The following is a 14,485-nucleotide window of genomic DNA, read 5'->3' as shown; positions in this document are numbered from 1 at the left end:
CATCGATATCCTGCACTTTCTTAAAGTTATGATGACAAGGTAATATTAGACAGTATCTAGCACATATATCCTCTATAGGGCTGGCTATCCTTCTACCAGTGGGAGGTTGCACCCCGATTTGGCATATTCTGCTTGAGATTGGAATAAGTAAACACCCCCCCCCCCCCTGTTGCTTTTACAGACTATCGCCCCTACCTGCATAGACATTGTAACTAAGCCTGTCCTCTCCACTTGATGGCGCTGTTCCTTTGCTTTCCATAAGCCATGCGCTCTATTATCCCATCCAGATAATCAGTCATATTAATGGAAGCATAAAGAAATACCATTGGAGCTGTTCTATAATTTATGTATCTGGTCTTCTGAAAAGCTAGGTAAGGCCGGATAAGGCTCATAAATACTTTAATTCTTTTTAACATCCTCAGTACCGGTTACAAGGCGTCTCGGCGAATGGCTGATCTGCGGTTCTAGGACGAGAGTCATTTGTGAAATAAGCCAGATTCCTTCTTTTCTCCTGTACAATGGGATTAGATTCACTCTGGTGATCACAAGTAAATAGTCACATTATTGTCACAAGAACTCACCGCTGCAGGGTAAACAGGCCAAAAGCCAGGAACCATTCATTATTAATGAGAACCGTCTTATTTCTGCGCTAACTCCTGAAACTTTATATCAATCGCCTCTTGTCATAAACCGTGAATGGAAACATTAACTATTAAGCGTTAACTGATGGCGGAGAAGTAATTACAGAACATTGTAAACAGCCCAAGACGGCTTAAGCTAACAACTCTGATGGCTAAATAATGTCTGGAGGTGAGAAGATAATGGCTGCTTGCTAAGGAGCGTGAAAAATGCCCCAAGAATGAAGCAATAACCATCGAAATCTTATAATCATTACCCCATATCTACCTATACACCGGGATGGTTACTCTGCATCACTCATAAGTGGTCGCAGCTCATTTGTTTTATGGCCGAGGGTACGACACGTTAATTAGAGGGAAGATACAATGTAAAAGTATTTGCCCCCTATTATCATCCACTGGGTTCTACTCTATAAGGAAACAATAAGAATGTGAAAAATACAAAGGTATAAGTGTAGAAAGTAACAAAGAAAATGCAAAAACCTAAGTAAATAATAGATCCATCGCATGGCAATTAATCTCCATTCTTTTGGTTAAACATTCTTACAAATCAAACAGATACAATGTAACAAAATCTTCTCTATAGGTCCCAGTTAGGATGGAGCCGATCTTGAGATTTCAGGATCGTTTTTAAAATCCGATTTCCGATAATTTTCCAGCCGATCCCCATCGTGAAATTTGCTCGATCCCGATCGCTCAACCCTAGTCAATGCTTTTCTATGGTAAAACTGACTTTTAGGGTTGAGCCGATCTTGAGATTTCAAGATTGTTTTTAAAATCCGATCACAATCGTGAAATTTGCTCCGATCTTTCCCGATCAGTCAACCCTAGTCCCAGGACCTCAGTCTTGTCTTACTATATCGGCTTCTCCTCATTGTCCTTTGGCTGTGAGACAACTGGCTGCAGCAGGAACCTCCCCCTCTTTGTCCTGTATAAATAGGCCAAAAAGAAAAAATCTTTCTGTAGGTATCTTGTGATACCTTTAAATGTTTTACTTGTTCCTTGTACAGAGCTGTATGACTATTGGTGGTGTAAGATGAATTTTTTTTACTGATATCATTTTAGGGAACGTCTGTAGTTTTGTTGACATTTTATCATTTCTATGGAAGGGCGTGATTGGAATTTTTATATTTTTATTATTTGATGTTTTGTTTAATTTGGCTCTCTCTTTTTTACGCCCGTAGGGGGCTTGAATCAATAATCGTTATATTACATATCCTTTAGACCTGGTTCACATCTTCATCAGTAATCCGTTCGGGGATGTCCACATGGTGACAAATCCCCCCCCTTCCCCCCTTGAACGGGCTACCGAATGCATTGACAAGCAGTGTGCAGTGAAAGCACATGGACCCCATAGACTATAATAGAGTCTGTGTACTTTCCGCATGATCTCCGCCTGGACACAAAAGTAGTTCATGATCTATTTTCCTGTCCACATGACTCGTGGGGTCCATGTGCTTTCACTGCAAACCGCTTGTCAATGCATTCGGTAGTCCATTTGGAGGGTCCCCATGCGGACTCCCCCGAACGGATTACCGACGTAGATGTGAACCAGGCCACTGACAGCAATACTACAGTATTGCAATCTATGGTAAAATTGTTATATTTCTAGTGAGATCTGCCACAGGTAGAGCCTGATAGTAATGCAGTATTGGGAGGACAAACTCCACACAGTTGAGCCTTTCTGTTTCTGAACTAAAACTAAAGCAATAGATACATAGTTGCATCTGACCATGATATTAAATGCTGCAATGTGAGACATTTCTGATCTGGTTCTGCAGCAGGAGCCCTGAGCAGAGACTTGATGGCTATAGCGCCGGCTCATCTCTTGCAGGTGCCATATTTAAAACCTTGACATCCACCATAATAGTCAGACAGATATCTTAACCCCTGTGTACTCTATAGGCTTTCACCAAAGTGTACATGCAGACTAATAAGCAACGTAGGCAGAATTATCTTGGATTTACTTGTATCAATCATTTTAGATTTAGTATTTTCTTATGTGTTACCTGTTATCATTACTGAGGGAGCGTCCAGTATATCCCGCCATCCAGACGACTGCAGGATTACAATACATGCCGGCTAGTCAAACACATGGCAGATGTATTTATTGCATGACTAGGACTTCCAGAGCTCTGACTTCTTGGTCACAGAAGGTGAATTGACTCCCTCCCCTGTGATACCTATATACACTAATAGGACCTATACATAGAGATTGTTCCCATGAGTCAACCCCTTTACACTTCCGGCGTTCTCCAGGGCTTTTCGCACAATGCGTTCACAGTTTACCAGTACATTGGCTTGGGTGTGATCATTAAAGTCACATGTAACTGTGATTGGAAATTGATGGGATAGAAGGTAGTTGGAGGCAGCACGGCCCAAATCTCAAAGCTCCTTCATCCAAATCCCCAATGTCACAAACACCCCCTGCTTCTGAATAAGGAGGCAGAACAACTGAGCATCGAACAGAAAGACTTCACATAGTGATTGGGTTCAGGAGCGATGGAGTGTTTTTGTTTTCTCTTGGAGATACTTAAAGGAGCCACTTATAAATACAGGTCCTATAATTTAAAGGGGTTCCCCATGAACATGACCATATTTAAGGGAGAAGAGAATTCACCATCTTAGTGGTAACATCTTTTTTCTTGATCAGTTTTGAATGGATACATACGACCCTTCAGGAACTTTCTATGGTCTGGGACTTGTCAGAAACCCAACCACGATTTATTATAACTGTGGCCAAATATTAGACATGGACAGTTCATGTAAAAGAAGACAATTTGGAACAATAAGAACATCATGGCTGGGTAAGTGCCCAACCATAGAAAGTTCCGGCATTCATGGTCATTTGCATTGATAAACGAACCAGTGTTTCAGATCAAGGGTTACGAAAGTCCCACCATAACCTCTATGATGTGATTGACGTTCTTCAGCACTGCTAACATTACAGGTGCCAGAGCATAGACGCCATGTTGGGGTGTAGAGATGGGGTAAAACAAGTTTCTAACACTCCCTTTCGAAATACGTTTTGCTGAAACTTATCATAAGAAAAAGTAAAACAAGTTGATACAAAATGAAATAAAGTTACTAAAATAATTGAGTCTAGAAAGGGTTACAAAGTTATTTCTAAGCCCCTGAGATTTCACGGTGAGAGCCATTGTCTCCTAATGGAAAGACTTCCCAGGAGCGACCAGTCTGCAAAATGATCCCACAAGAGCAACAACATCTCCTGGAAGTCACAAATATCTCTAAAGAGCATCCAAAGTAGTCACAGAGAAGATCATTGGTCCGGACCCTACAAGAGAGGACTAGGCAAATGGGATTTATAGGAATTGCAAGAGTTAAAGGGGTTTTCAGGGACACATAATGATAACCTATCCTTTATAGGATGTAACAGCAATATCTGATCTATGGGGGGCTGACACCTGGGACACTCAACGATCAGCTGTGTGAAGAGACTGCAGTCCATGGGTAAGTGTTGCGACCTTTCCTGTGAATACCAAGGACAGAGTTGTGCAGTGTATAGTGGCTGGATTTTATGTTGCAGCTCCCTTTAAATTGGACTGAGTTGTAAATAGTCCTCTGAAGTGGGAGCAGTGGTCAGCCAAGCAGCTGATCTGTGAGGGTCCCGACTGTTGAACCCCTACTGATATGATGTTATTGACTTATCCAATTGGATGGAAAAGCTAAATGGTGACTGTGAACTTTAGTCTGGATCCCCACCTGGTGTAAACTATCCATCTATTTGATGTTTTATGATATTACTCTTCACATAAGCATGAGCTGATAGATAAATGTACTTCTTGGGCCAATCCCTTCAAGGCTTAAGAGTTCACATTTGTGTTGTCCTTTCTGCTTTTCTCTTCTGTTGTATTATCAGAGACTACAAATGATGGAGATGAAGATCTGTCACGTGACCGGTGCCTGACCGACCCTACTAACATACAGGGGTCCAGCAGGTTCCATTGTGGATTCCATAAATCTTGTGGGAAATCAGCGCCGGGTACAATGTATCAAATATAATGACATTCGCCAAGGAGTCTTTGGAGCAAACTCAACCTAAGAGAAGAATTTAAAGGGATCTGCTTTACTTAATAACTGATGTATTTTTCTGTCCTTATAATAGTGTATACAATGAACTTGTAAGCCCAAAATAAAACGTATCAGCCACAACCATGTAAAAGAAATAGAGACTAATAAATGGAAGACAAATGGTTTGTAATTTCTGTGGCTAATATATAAGGAAGCTGAGAATCCTCGAGACCTTTGTGTAACTCTGTATTGTAACCCTGCAAGAAGAAATAGTCTATAAAAGATACATGAAAGGGACGAGAAATAGTGAACCCGAAGCCCATGGGAAATAACCATAAAACACAAGACTAGTGATAAAACATCTTCAGCCTCCAGACAGCGCGAGGACTCTTACAGAAAAGTGACAGCAAAACAGCTGCAGTCTGACTCTCCATCTTATTATTTGCCAAACAAAAAGCGATGAAGACTTCCAATTGTGTTATGTATGACTGCCATAGAATTCTATAGGATCTGCTGTCATATCCATCCACCGCTATTGGAGATTTCTAGATATTATTACGGCTAAAGTGACAGGTAGTAGAATAAGCCGCAAGTGTCAAAACATATCTGCAGCAAAGAGTAGGACATGGCCTGAAAATACACAGACAGTGGGGGAAGACAGATATATATATACAGTATATATACACATGGCGGAGGAGGGGTCTATGGGGAGGACGTAACGTTGTCAGGGATCCGGGGATATTGGATAATCAGAAAAGTCTATGAAATATGAAGAGGACAAAGAGAGATCAAATCAAGTATTTATAGCTTGTATAATAGTCACAAATAAGATGTAATATACAGGAAAGAATGAGGGAAGAAGAGGATGATGGAAGATAGATAGATAGATAGATAGATAGATAGATAGATAGATAGATAGATAGGAGATAGATAGATAGATAGATAGATAGATAGATAGATAGGAGATAGATAGATAGATAGATAGATAGATAGATAGATAGATAGATAGATAGATAGGAGATAGATAGATAGATAGATAGGAGATAGATACAGTCCTATGAAAAAGTTTGGGCACCCCTATTAATCTTAATCATTTTTAGTTCTAAATATTTTGGTGTTTGCAGCAGCCATGTCAGTTTGATATATCTAATAACTGATGGACACAGTAATATTTCAGGATTGAAATGAGGTTTATTGTACTAACAGAAAATGCGCAATATGCATTAAACCAAAATTTGACCGGTGCAAAAGTATGGGCACCTCAACAGAAAAGTGACATTAATATTTAGTACATCCTCCTTTCGCAAAGATAACAGCCTCTAGTCGCTTCCTGTAGCTTTTAATCAGTTCCTGGATCCTGGATAAAGGTATTTTGGACCATTTCTTTCTACAAAACAATTCAAGTTCAGTTAAGTTTGATGGTCGCCGAACATGGACAGCCCGCTCTCAAATGATCTGAAAACAAAGATTGTTCAACATAGTTGTTCAGGGGAAGGATACAAAAAGTTGTCTCAGAGATTGAACCTGTCAGTTTCCACTGTGAGGAACATAGTAAGGAAATGGAAGACCACAGGGACAGTTCTTGTTAAGCCCAGAAGTGGCAGGCCAAGAAAAATATCAGAAAGGCAGAGAAGAAGAATGGTGAGAACAGTCAAGGACAATCCACAGACACCTCCAAAGAGCTGCAGCATCATCTTGCTGCAGATGGTGTCACTGTGCATCGGTCAACTATACAGCGCACTTTGCACAAATAGAAGCTGTATGGGAGAGTGATGAGAAAGAAGCCGTTTCTGCACGTACGCCACAAATAGAGTTGCCTGAGGTATGAAAAAGCACATTTGGACAAGGCAGCTTCATTTTGGAAACAAAAATTGAGTTGTTTGGTTATAAAAAAAGGCGTTATGCATGGCGTCCAAAAAGAAACAGCATTCCAAGAAAAACACATGCTACCCACTGTAAAATTTGGTGGCGGTTCCATCATGCTTTGGGGCTGTGTGGCCAATGCCGGCATCGGGAATCTTGTTAAAGTTGAGGGTCGCATGGATTCCACTCAGTATCAGCAGATTCTTGAGAATAATGTTCAAGAATCAGTGACGAAGTTGAAGTTACGCCGGGGATGGAGATTTCAGCAAGACAATGATCCAAAACACCGCTCCAAATCCTCAGGCATTCATGCAGAGGAACAATTACAATGTTCTGGAATGGCCATCCCAGTCCCCAGACCTGAATATCATTGAACATCTGTGGGATGATTTGAAGCGGGCTGTCCATGCTCGGCGACCATCTAACTTAACTGAACTTGAATTGTTTGTCCAAAATACCTTTATCCAGGATCCAGGAACTGATTAAAAGCTACAGGAAGCGACTAGAGGCTGTTATCTTTGCAAAAGGAGGATCTACTAAATATTAATGTCACTTTTCTGTTGAGGTGCCCATACTTTTGCACCGGTCAAATTTTGGTTTAATGCATATTGCGCATTTTCTGTTAGTACAATAAACCTCATTTCAATCCTGAAATATTACTGTGTCCATCAGTTATTAGATATATCAAACTGAAATGGCTGCTGCAAATACCAAAATATTTAGAACTAAAAATGATTAAGATTAATAGGGGTGCCCAAACTTTTTCATAGGACTGTAGATAGATAGATAGATAGATAGATAGATAGATAGATAGATAGATAGGAGATAGATAGATAGATAGATAGATAGATAGATAGGAGATAGATAGATAGATAGATAGATAGATAGATAGATAATAGATAGATAGATAGATAGATAGATAGATAGATAGATAGATAGGAGATAGATAGATAGATAGATAGATAGATAGATAGGAGATAGATAGATAGATAGGAGATAGATAGATAGATAGATAGATAGATAGATAGGAGATAGATAGATAGATAGATAGATAGATAGATAGATAGATAGATAGGAGATAGATAGATAGATATGAGAAAGAAAGAAAGAAAGAAAGAAAGAAAGAAAGAAAGAAAGAAAGAAAGAAAGAAAGAAAGAAAGAAAGAAAAAAAAAAAATATATGTAATAGATGTATGTGAGTGATATAAATATGTGAGTGATAAATAAATAAATAAATAAATAAATAAACAGGTAGATAGATAGAAAACTTCACAATATATACTCAAACATATATATCATGTAGACAATATAAATGGATAGCACACTGGCTTGTCTTCTGCTATATCAGTAGTTTCTATGTATCTCACGTCTCACAGTTATGAAGGATGTGACACTGCACATACACTATATATATACAGTACTGCACATACACTATATATATATATATATATATATATATATATATATATATATATATATATATACAGTATTTCCAGCTCCTTAGTTACTTATATTTCACTTTCTTCCATTTAACAAGCTGCCGTGTTGTTTCAATGTTACAAAGTGCCAAGAAAGGGAATTCTCTCCAAGGTTATAATTGTGTTGTGAGGTGAGAGGAGTCAGGTCTCTCCGAGCTCCAGGAAAAGGCCCCTCGCCCCGGCGGAAAAATGAGAGTTATTGCTAAGGCAAATGAGAAAAATTGTTCCTTTCACCTCCGCACTCGTCTTTCTTCCCATCAATGCTGCAGATCTCAGGGGCATCAGTGCGACACATCCAGCTCTGTTTTGTGTCTGTTTTCTTACATAGTGATTTAATGAAAAATGGGATTATTTCTGTTGTGGCGATTTCCTAACCAGTAAATGGCAGAATATAAATCACACATTCGATTGTTGCCAGTTTGGCCAGTTTGTTTCCAGTTTACGCAATGTGTAGTAGGCTATAGAGGGGCCGGTGACTATCCCATAGATATCTGTGCACTTACAGATTTTCGATCTTTTCCTAGGTTCACATCTGCACCCAGTTTCCGTTCCTCGGGTCCATTTGGGGACCCAAAAAACCAAAACCCAATCCACTTAAAAAAATGGGAAACCCCTGGAAACCCGTAGACCCCATAGACTATAATGGGGTCCGCCGGGTTTCCACCCAGAATGCGGGACAAAATCTCCAAACAGAGTCCAGGCACAAGTGTGAACCTTGCCATTGGCGACTGGACAGCCACATGGACATAATAATGGTTTCAATGGATCCATTTTTTATATATGTATTGGCTTCTGAGCTATGTCCATTAAAAACAGATCAGTGGGTTGGGTCTTTGTTGACCCTATTTTGACCCAAGACCAATGAAATCAATACTTTTTTATTGGTAACTTACACAAAATGGATATCACTCGGCCATCAAATAAGGACAAACAGACATGGAACAAATGGACACAATTGGAGCCCATTGAATCCCATTGACTATATTGGCTTCCAATGTATTTTTTTTAATATTGTTTTCCATTTTGCTGGGCCCCATAGGGCAGTTTGCTATTCATCTTGTCTATTATTTTCAAAAATTCCTAACTGAGCCAAACTTTTAATCTATTGCTTTAAATTCCCACTCCTTTGGGGTTTAGGAGTCCAGTAGGCGGTCTTTAGTGATGTAACTCCAAAAGAATGGAACCAATCAAATAAAATACAAAAATATTTTATTAATCAAGTATAATAAATGACATGAAAAAACACATGGAGACACACAGGGGAAGGTCCACTACAATTAGGTGGACAAATACCACAACCCCCCAAGAAAAACAGTAGCCGGAAGGGCCCCTGAGGAGATCAATCAAATCACAAGTTGTAGGAATGCAAAAAATAATCAAAATAAATAATAGCTGACCCAATATATACACACTCTCATAGAATAACGACAAGTGCATAGATGTATCCCTTCACTGTATATAGCATGTAATAAAGGTCAGAAAATAGGTTCAATAATACATACCCTACAGACATGTTTGAAATATAATAGCTCCAATAAGGGGAACCGCTCCAGCTACTGTCCCTGGGATAAGACTCAACTGCCTGACGCGCGTTTCGCCACCAACCGCAGCTTCATCAGGAGGCAAAAATTTGGGGGGTTGTGGTATTTGTCCACCTAATTGTAGTGGACCTTCCCCTGTGTGTCTCCATGTGTTTTTTCATGTCATTTATTATACTTGATTAATAAAATATTTTTGTATTTTATTTGATTGGTTCCATTCTTTTGGAGTTATGTTATGTTTTGGTTGTTGGGAACCATTTGATATTCTCTTTTTATTTTTGGGGTTACATTAGTTGGTTCTATTTGGTCTTAAGTGATGGCAATCTTTTTCTGTATAAGCATGCATACATAGACAAATATAAATCACTGAATTGGACCGCCCACTGGACTCCTCAACCCAGAATGAGTCTGATCTGAGATGAAAAAAATTCAGGTACCCCAGTATGATAATCAGAGGCCAAGGAATGGTGCTGAAAAATATTTTTTTAAAAACCCTCTCTTACCCACTTTTCCTGGGCCCTGTTGTGGCATTTGTTTCTATTTCCCGGGTATCTTTGGCATTTTCTGGTCACCACTGAGGCCTGAGATTACGGCATGGGGCATTGACAATGTGATGCGTTACTGTGCATCGTGGCAGCAATACCTGACCTCTTGAGTTACCATTGAGGACGTATCACAAGTCTCGGTGGTGACCCAGGGACACTGACGTCAGAGAAGAGGCTGGAGACGTCTGGGAAATGGACAAGAGGTCCAAAGCCAAGGAATGCCAAACATGAGTGTTTTTTCTATTTTTTTTTTTTTTTTTTGTACCTTTTGGTCCAAAACCATAGCTGTGGAGAAACCTCATAATTTGCAAAAAAACAACCGTGAGTCCAGCAGACATCTGTGGCTTGTCTGCGCCTACAAACTTCATACACACTGGAGTGTTCACAATAGAAGGAGAATGTCTCTCTATACAAGCGCCATTTTTTCTATAGATTTGAGATACGGAAATAAGTATCAAAGTGATGTGTAGTCTAAGTGTATAAGTTATTGATCTCTCCATGCATTTGGGGGTCTACCACCATCCATAGTACAAACCAACACCGGAACGGACTGTTAACAATTACAATAAGTCTTTACTTCTTCACATTAAAAATCAAGAAACCATTTGGGTAGTTGGTAGACAGTTAAGTGTTTGAAGGTGCTCCAGCCACTCATTCCACTGTTTTTGTTGGTTTCCCACCCATATCGCTGTCAGGGGTTGTTCCGTGCATTGGAGTGGAGGATACAAGGGTCTGTTACTCAAGCCACCAGTAAGTATAATGTTGGAAGGGGAAGAAGAGCCTTGTTTTTCTATTTTGGGAATCCAGTGATGAGCAGAGCACCCTAGGATAACTATATCTACGAATCACAATGGATACTATATACGAGGTATATATAGCACCGATATATTCTACAACAGTGGAGTGGAGGATATAAGGGTCTGTTACTCAAGCCACCAGTAAGTATAATGTTGGAAGGGGAAGAAGAGCCTTGTTTTTCTATTTTGGGAATCCAGTGATGAGCAGAGCACCCTGGGATAACTATATCTACGAATCACAATGGATACTATATACGAGGTATATATAGCACCGATATATTCTACAACAGTGGAGTGGAGGATACAAGGGTCTGTTACTCAAGCCACCGGTAAGTATAATGTTGGAAGGGGAAGAAGAGCCTTGTTTTTCTATTTTGGGAATCCAGTGATGAGCAGAGCACCCTGGGATAACTATATCTACAGATCACAATGGATATATATATATATATATATATATATATATATATATATATATATATATATATATAGCACCAATATATTCTACAACATAAACACTTTACGTAAAGGCAACAAACATTTATAGAAGAAACAACGTTACAATACCCTAAAGATAAAGCAGTAAGCGCTGACACAGCCGAGCAGCGTAACTCTACATCCGACTCTATGCGATCTCCCTATTCCTACTCTCCTTTAAAGAAAAAAGTAATATCTCACTGTGTGACCGGAATGATGTCGAATACGATACCGTGAATGTTTATCTCCCCCTCCAGCTTCTCTCAGCCTGTTTATCTGCACTAGACTATCTCTTATTTTGCATTTGATGCCTAAACTGCTTGTGACCCATTTCATGTCTTTTCCAGAATAAGAAAAATGTTGCCGTCTGCGGCGTTACCGGACATTTATCTAAAGATGACATATTGTCCTTAACTTGTGCATTTGGCGCCAGACCAATAACCGGCGTCTCGGTCCGAGATCATTGACTGCTTTCTCCTTCTTTCCCTGTGTTTGGTGGTTGAAGGATAAGAGACTTGTCGCTGCCTGCGATGGGTTAATAGTAAATATAAAGGGAATTTTTTTTTAACAATCTCTCATACAATTAGGTTGGGCCGCAGTAAATAACCTTTGTTACTCTATTGTAAGACACCAGCTGTAGAGGAGTAAATCACCAACTGGCAGGGATGGCTGGAGATTGTCCCTCGTCTGATCTATAATTTACTGTATTTTCTATTCTTTGACACTTCCATGGTCTCGCAGGATTCTCAGGTCCACATCCAATGATGGAGAGAGACGGGCTCAATGGCCAGAATAATCTACATGCCAAAAGGACATTCATTGATATTGTATCCAACACTTTGTTACAAAGCACATTCCCTGCACCTCCATTATGATCTTTTATAATGTGCTGCTACATTTTATGGATTTGGAGACACCGTGTGATTCCGATCCTATAAACAGACGGCCTTCACTATGGAGAATCCTTGTGTCATGTATCACATCCTCACCTCAGCACTAGGCTTAGTATAGGAAGTACAAGTAACATTTCTCTAAAGAACCTTCACCATCTCCAGCGTTGTACCCCTTCCATAGGTGCTGCTCCTCTCCATTGGATTTTTTTTGCCATGACTTTACCGTTCCTGAGCAAAATCAGTGATGTTAGTTTCAGCACCCAATATGCTAATTAGACTGTCTACTGTCAGGTGGGTGGGCTTAAACTTTCTCCTCCAGTTCAGGGCCACCCATTTTAACTGGTGTTCAAATTAACAGCACTGATTGCTCAAGAATGGTGGGGGCTAGAGAAGACACTGCTGGAATCATCGAAACGGCACCTATTAAGCCCTTCAAGATCAATTTTTGTTTTGTTTTCCCTCCTCACATTCCAAGAGCCATCATTTTTTTCATTTTTAAACAGACTCCCAAATGTCGTGGCAGCCTTGGCACCTGTTCATTTTAGATGCCTCGTTGGAACTTTGCCACAGTATCAAAAGCATTAACAGGTTCCGGCACCAATCGCGGCTCTTAGTGGTGAGTGCTGGCTGTATTACACAACTGATATCCGCGGTGTATTGTATTTCCGGGTTCCTGAGCCCTCTCCTACAATCCTTCATGCCTATCCTCGTACATGTAAATGATTTTGCATGAAGGGGTTGAAGGATGCAAAAAGTTGGAGATGTTGGATGTAGTAAAAGGTCCTCTATAAAGGAAAATCCATCTACATTGTTATATAGCAAAATTGTTCTAATGTATCTAAAATGTATCAAAGATTCAATTGTGAAAGTCGTCATTATTAACATTCCTGATCACAGATTACAAACAATCTCCGCGTTGCCCGATCCTGCAGTTCTTTTGCCATCTATTTTTTCCCTACTTACTAGGGTTGAGACGATCTTGAGATTTGAGGATCGTTTTTAAAATCCGATTTTTGATCATTTTCCAGCCAATCCCGATTGTGAAATTTGCTCAATCGCCGATTGGAATCCGATGTTTTCCGATCCCGATTGCTCAACCCCAATGTTAGCTTTTCCCACAATGATTGGCCAGTAGCCCAGCATTGTGGGAACTAACGTGAGATCTTGATCCCGCCTAAAAAGATCGGGATCGGAATTATGATCCCGATCGTGAAATTTGCTTGATTCCCGATCGGAATCCGATCTTTTCCAATCCCGATTGCTCAACCCTACTACTTACAAATGTAAATGAGTAAAAATAGAGGTAACATAAAATGGAGAATGATTGCAGGATCAGACTACACAGCGATTGCAGTCTGTGACCAAGGAAACACAATGTAACACAGATAAGACTATGGCTCAAAGAATAAACAGTGTTGTATCTGATTCCACTACAGGATACAAAGACCTCCATTTTGGTCTATGGGAGTCATGACAAGGGCCAAACATTACTGACTCTGTATTGTCACAAGGGCTAGGAGAGAGCAAAGCTCACCCTTGACATCCCGTGTTTTGATTCACATTGGGTTTTTGCCGTTCCAAAATTTGGAGTCTTAGAAGTGGGACGCATTTCTATCAGATATTTACTGTATGGTGTGTCAGCCTTATAGGAAATAGTCAGGATGCTTTCATGTAGTCTAGAAAGCAAAGGAATGATCTGCTATATTGTCTCAGATCACACCAAGAGCAGAGAAAGGAAACCTGGTGATGTCGCTGCCTATCCTATGTATCTTTGAGTCTACAGTAAAGCGATCTACTGCTGTGAAGAGAGAGTGGGGTAGGCAACTCACATACACAATGCCTTGGGGTCAGAAACAAAATGCAATAGACAATATAGGATTGAATCAAAGGAAATAAAATAAAAGTAAAAATAATAATAATTAATAATAATAATAATAATAATAATAATAATAATAATAAGTAGATTTTGCAATAAATTACAATTTCTAGAAATCTATTGTTCTATATAATAATTTCTTAAGTTAGACTTACCTGTCCCAACTCCTTTGGTAAACAATTGCTCAGCTGCTATATTACCTATAAGACATAAATATAAAATATATTGGTAAATCTTCTGCTTTGAAAAGATTAGTTAAAGCATTTTATTAAATATTACACAAAAATCATTTGCATAACATCACATGAACAAAATCCCCTTTGTACCTTATACACAAATCTATGACCT

General features: G+C 39.5%; 1 protein-coding gene and 1 long non-coding RNA gene across 15 annotated transcripts in view; one reads left to right on the top strand and one right to left on the bottom strand.

Annotated features, from left to right (window-relative positions):
* The window catches only part of LOC142197002 (uncharacterized), a 503,961-nt gene that overhangs the window by 125,422 nt on the left and 364,054 nt on the right, over window positions 1–14,485 (top strand). The gene's annotated exons all lie outside the window — the stretch shown is intronic.
* NRXN1 (neurexin 1) overlaps window positions 1–14,485 on the bottom strand; it is a 1,231,735-nt gene that overhangs the window by 870,727 nt on the left and 346,523 nt on the right. For all 14 annotated transcript variants that reach the window (XM_075266983.1, XM_075266984.1, XM_075266994.1 and 11 more), the window contains one exon: window positions 14,293–14,337. In XM_075266983.1, coding sequence (XP_075123084.1) covers window positions 14,293–14,337 — 45 coding nt within the window. The remainder of the gene's footprint in view (window positions 1–14,292; window positions 14,338–14,485) is intronic.

Source organism: Leptodactylus fuscus, chromosome 3 (genome assembly GCF_031893055.1).
Source record: "Leptodactylus fuscus isolate aLepFus1 chromosome 3, aLepFus1.hap2, whole genome shotgun sequence".
NCBI lineage: Eukaryota > Metazoa > Chordata > Amphibia > Anura > Leptodactylidae > Leptodactylus > Leptodactylus fuscus.
Note: the sequence above shows the minus strand (reverse complement) of the source record. Positions and strands in the feature narration are given on the sequence as shown.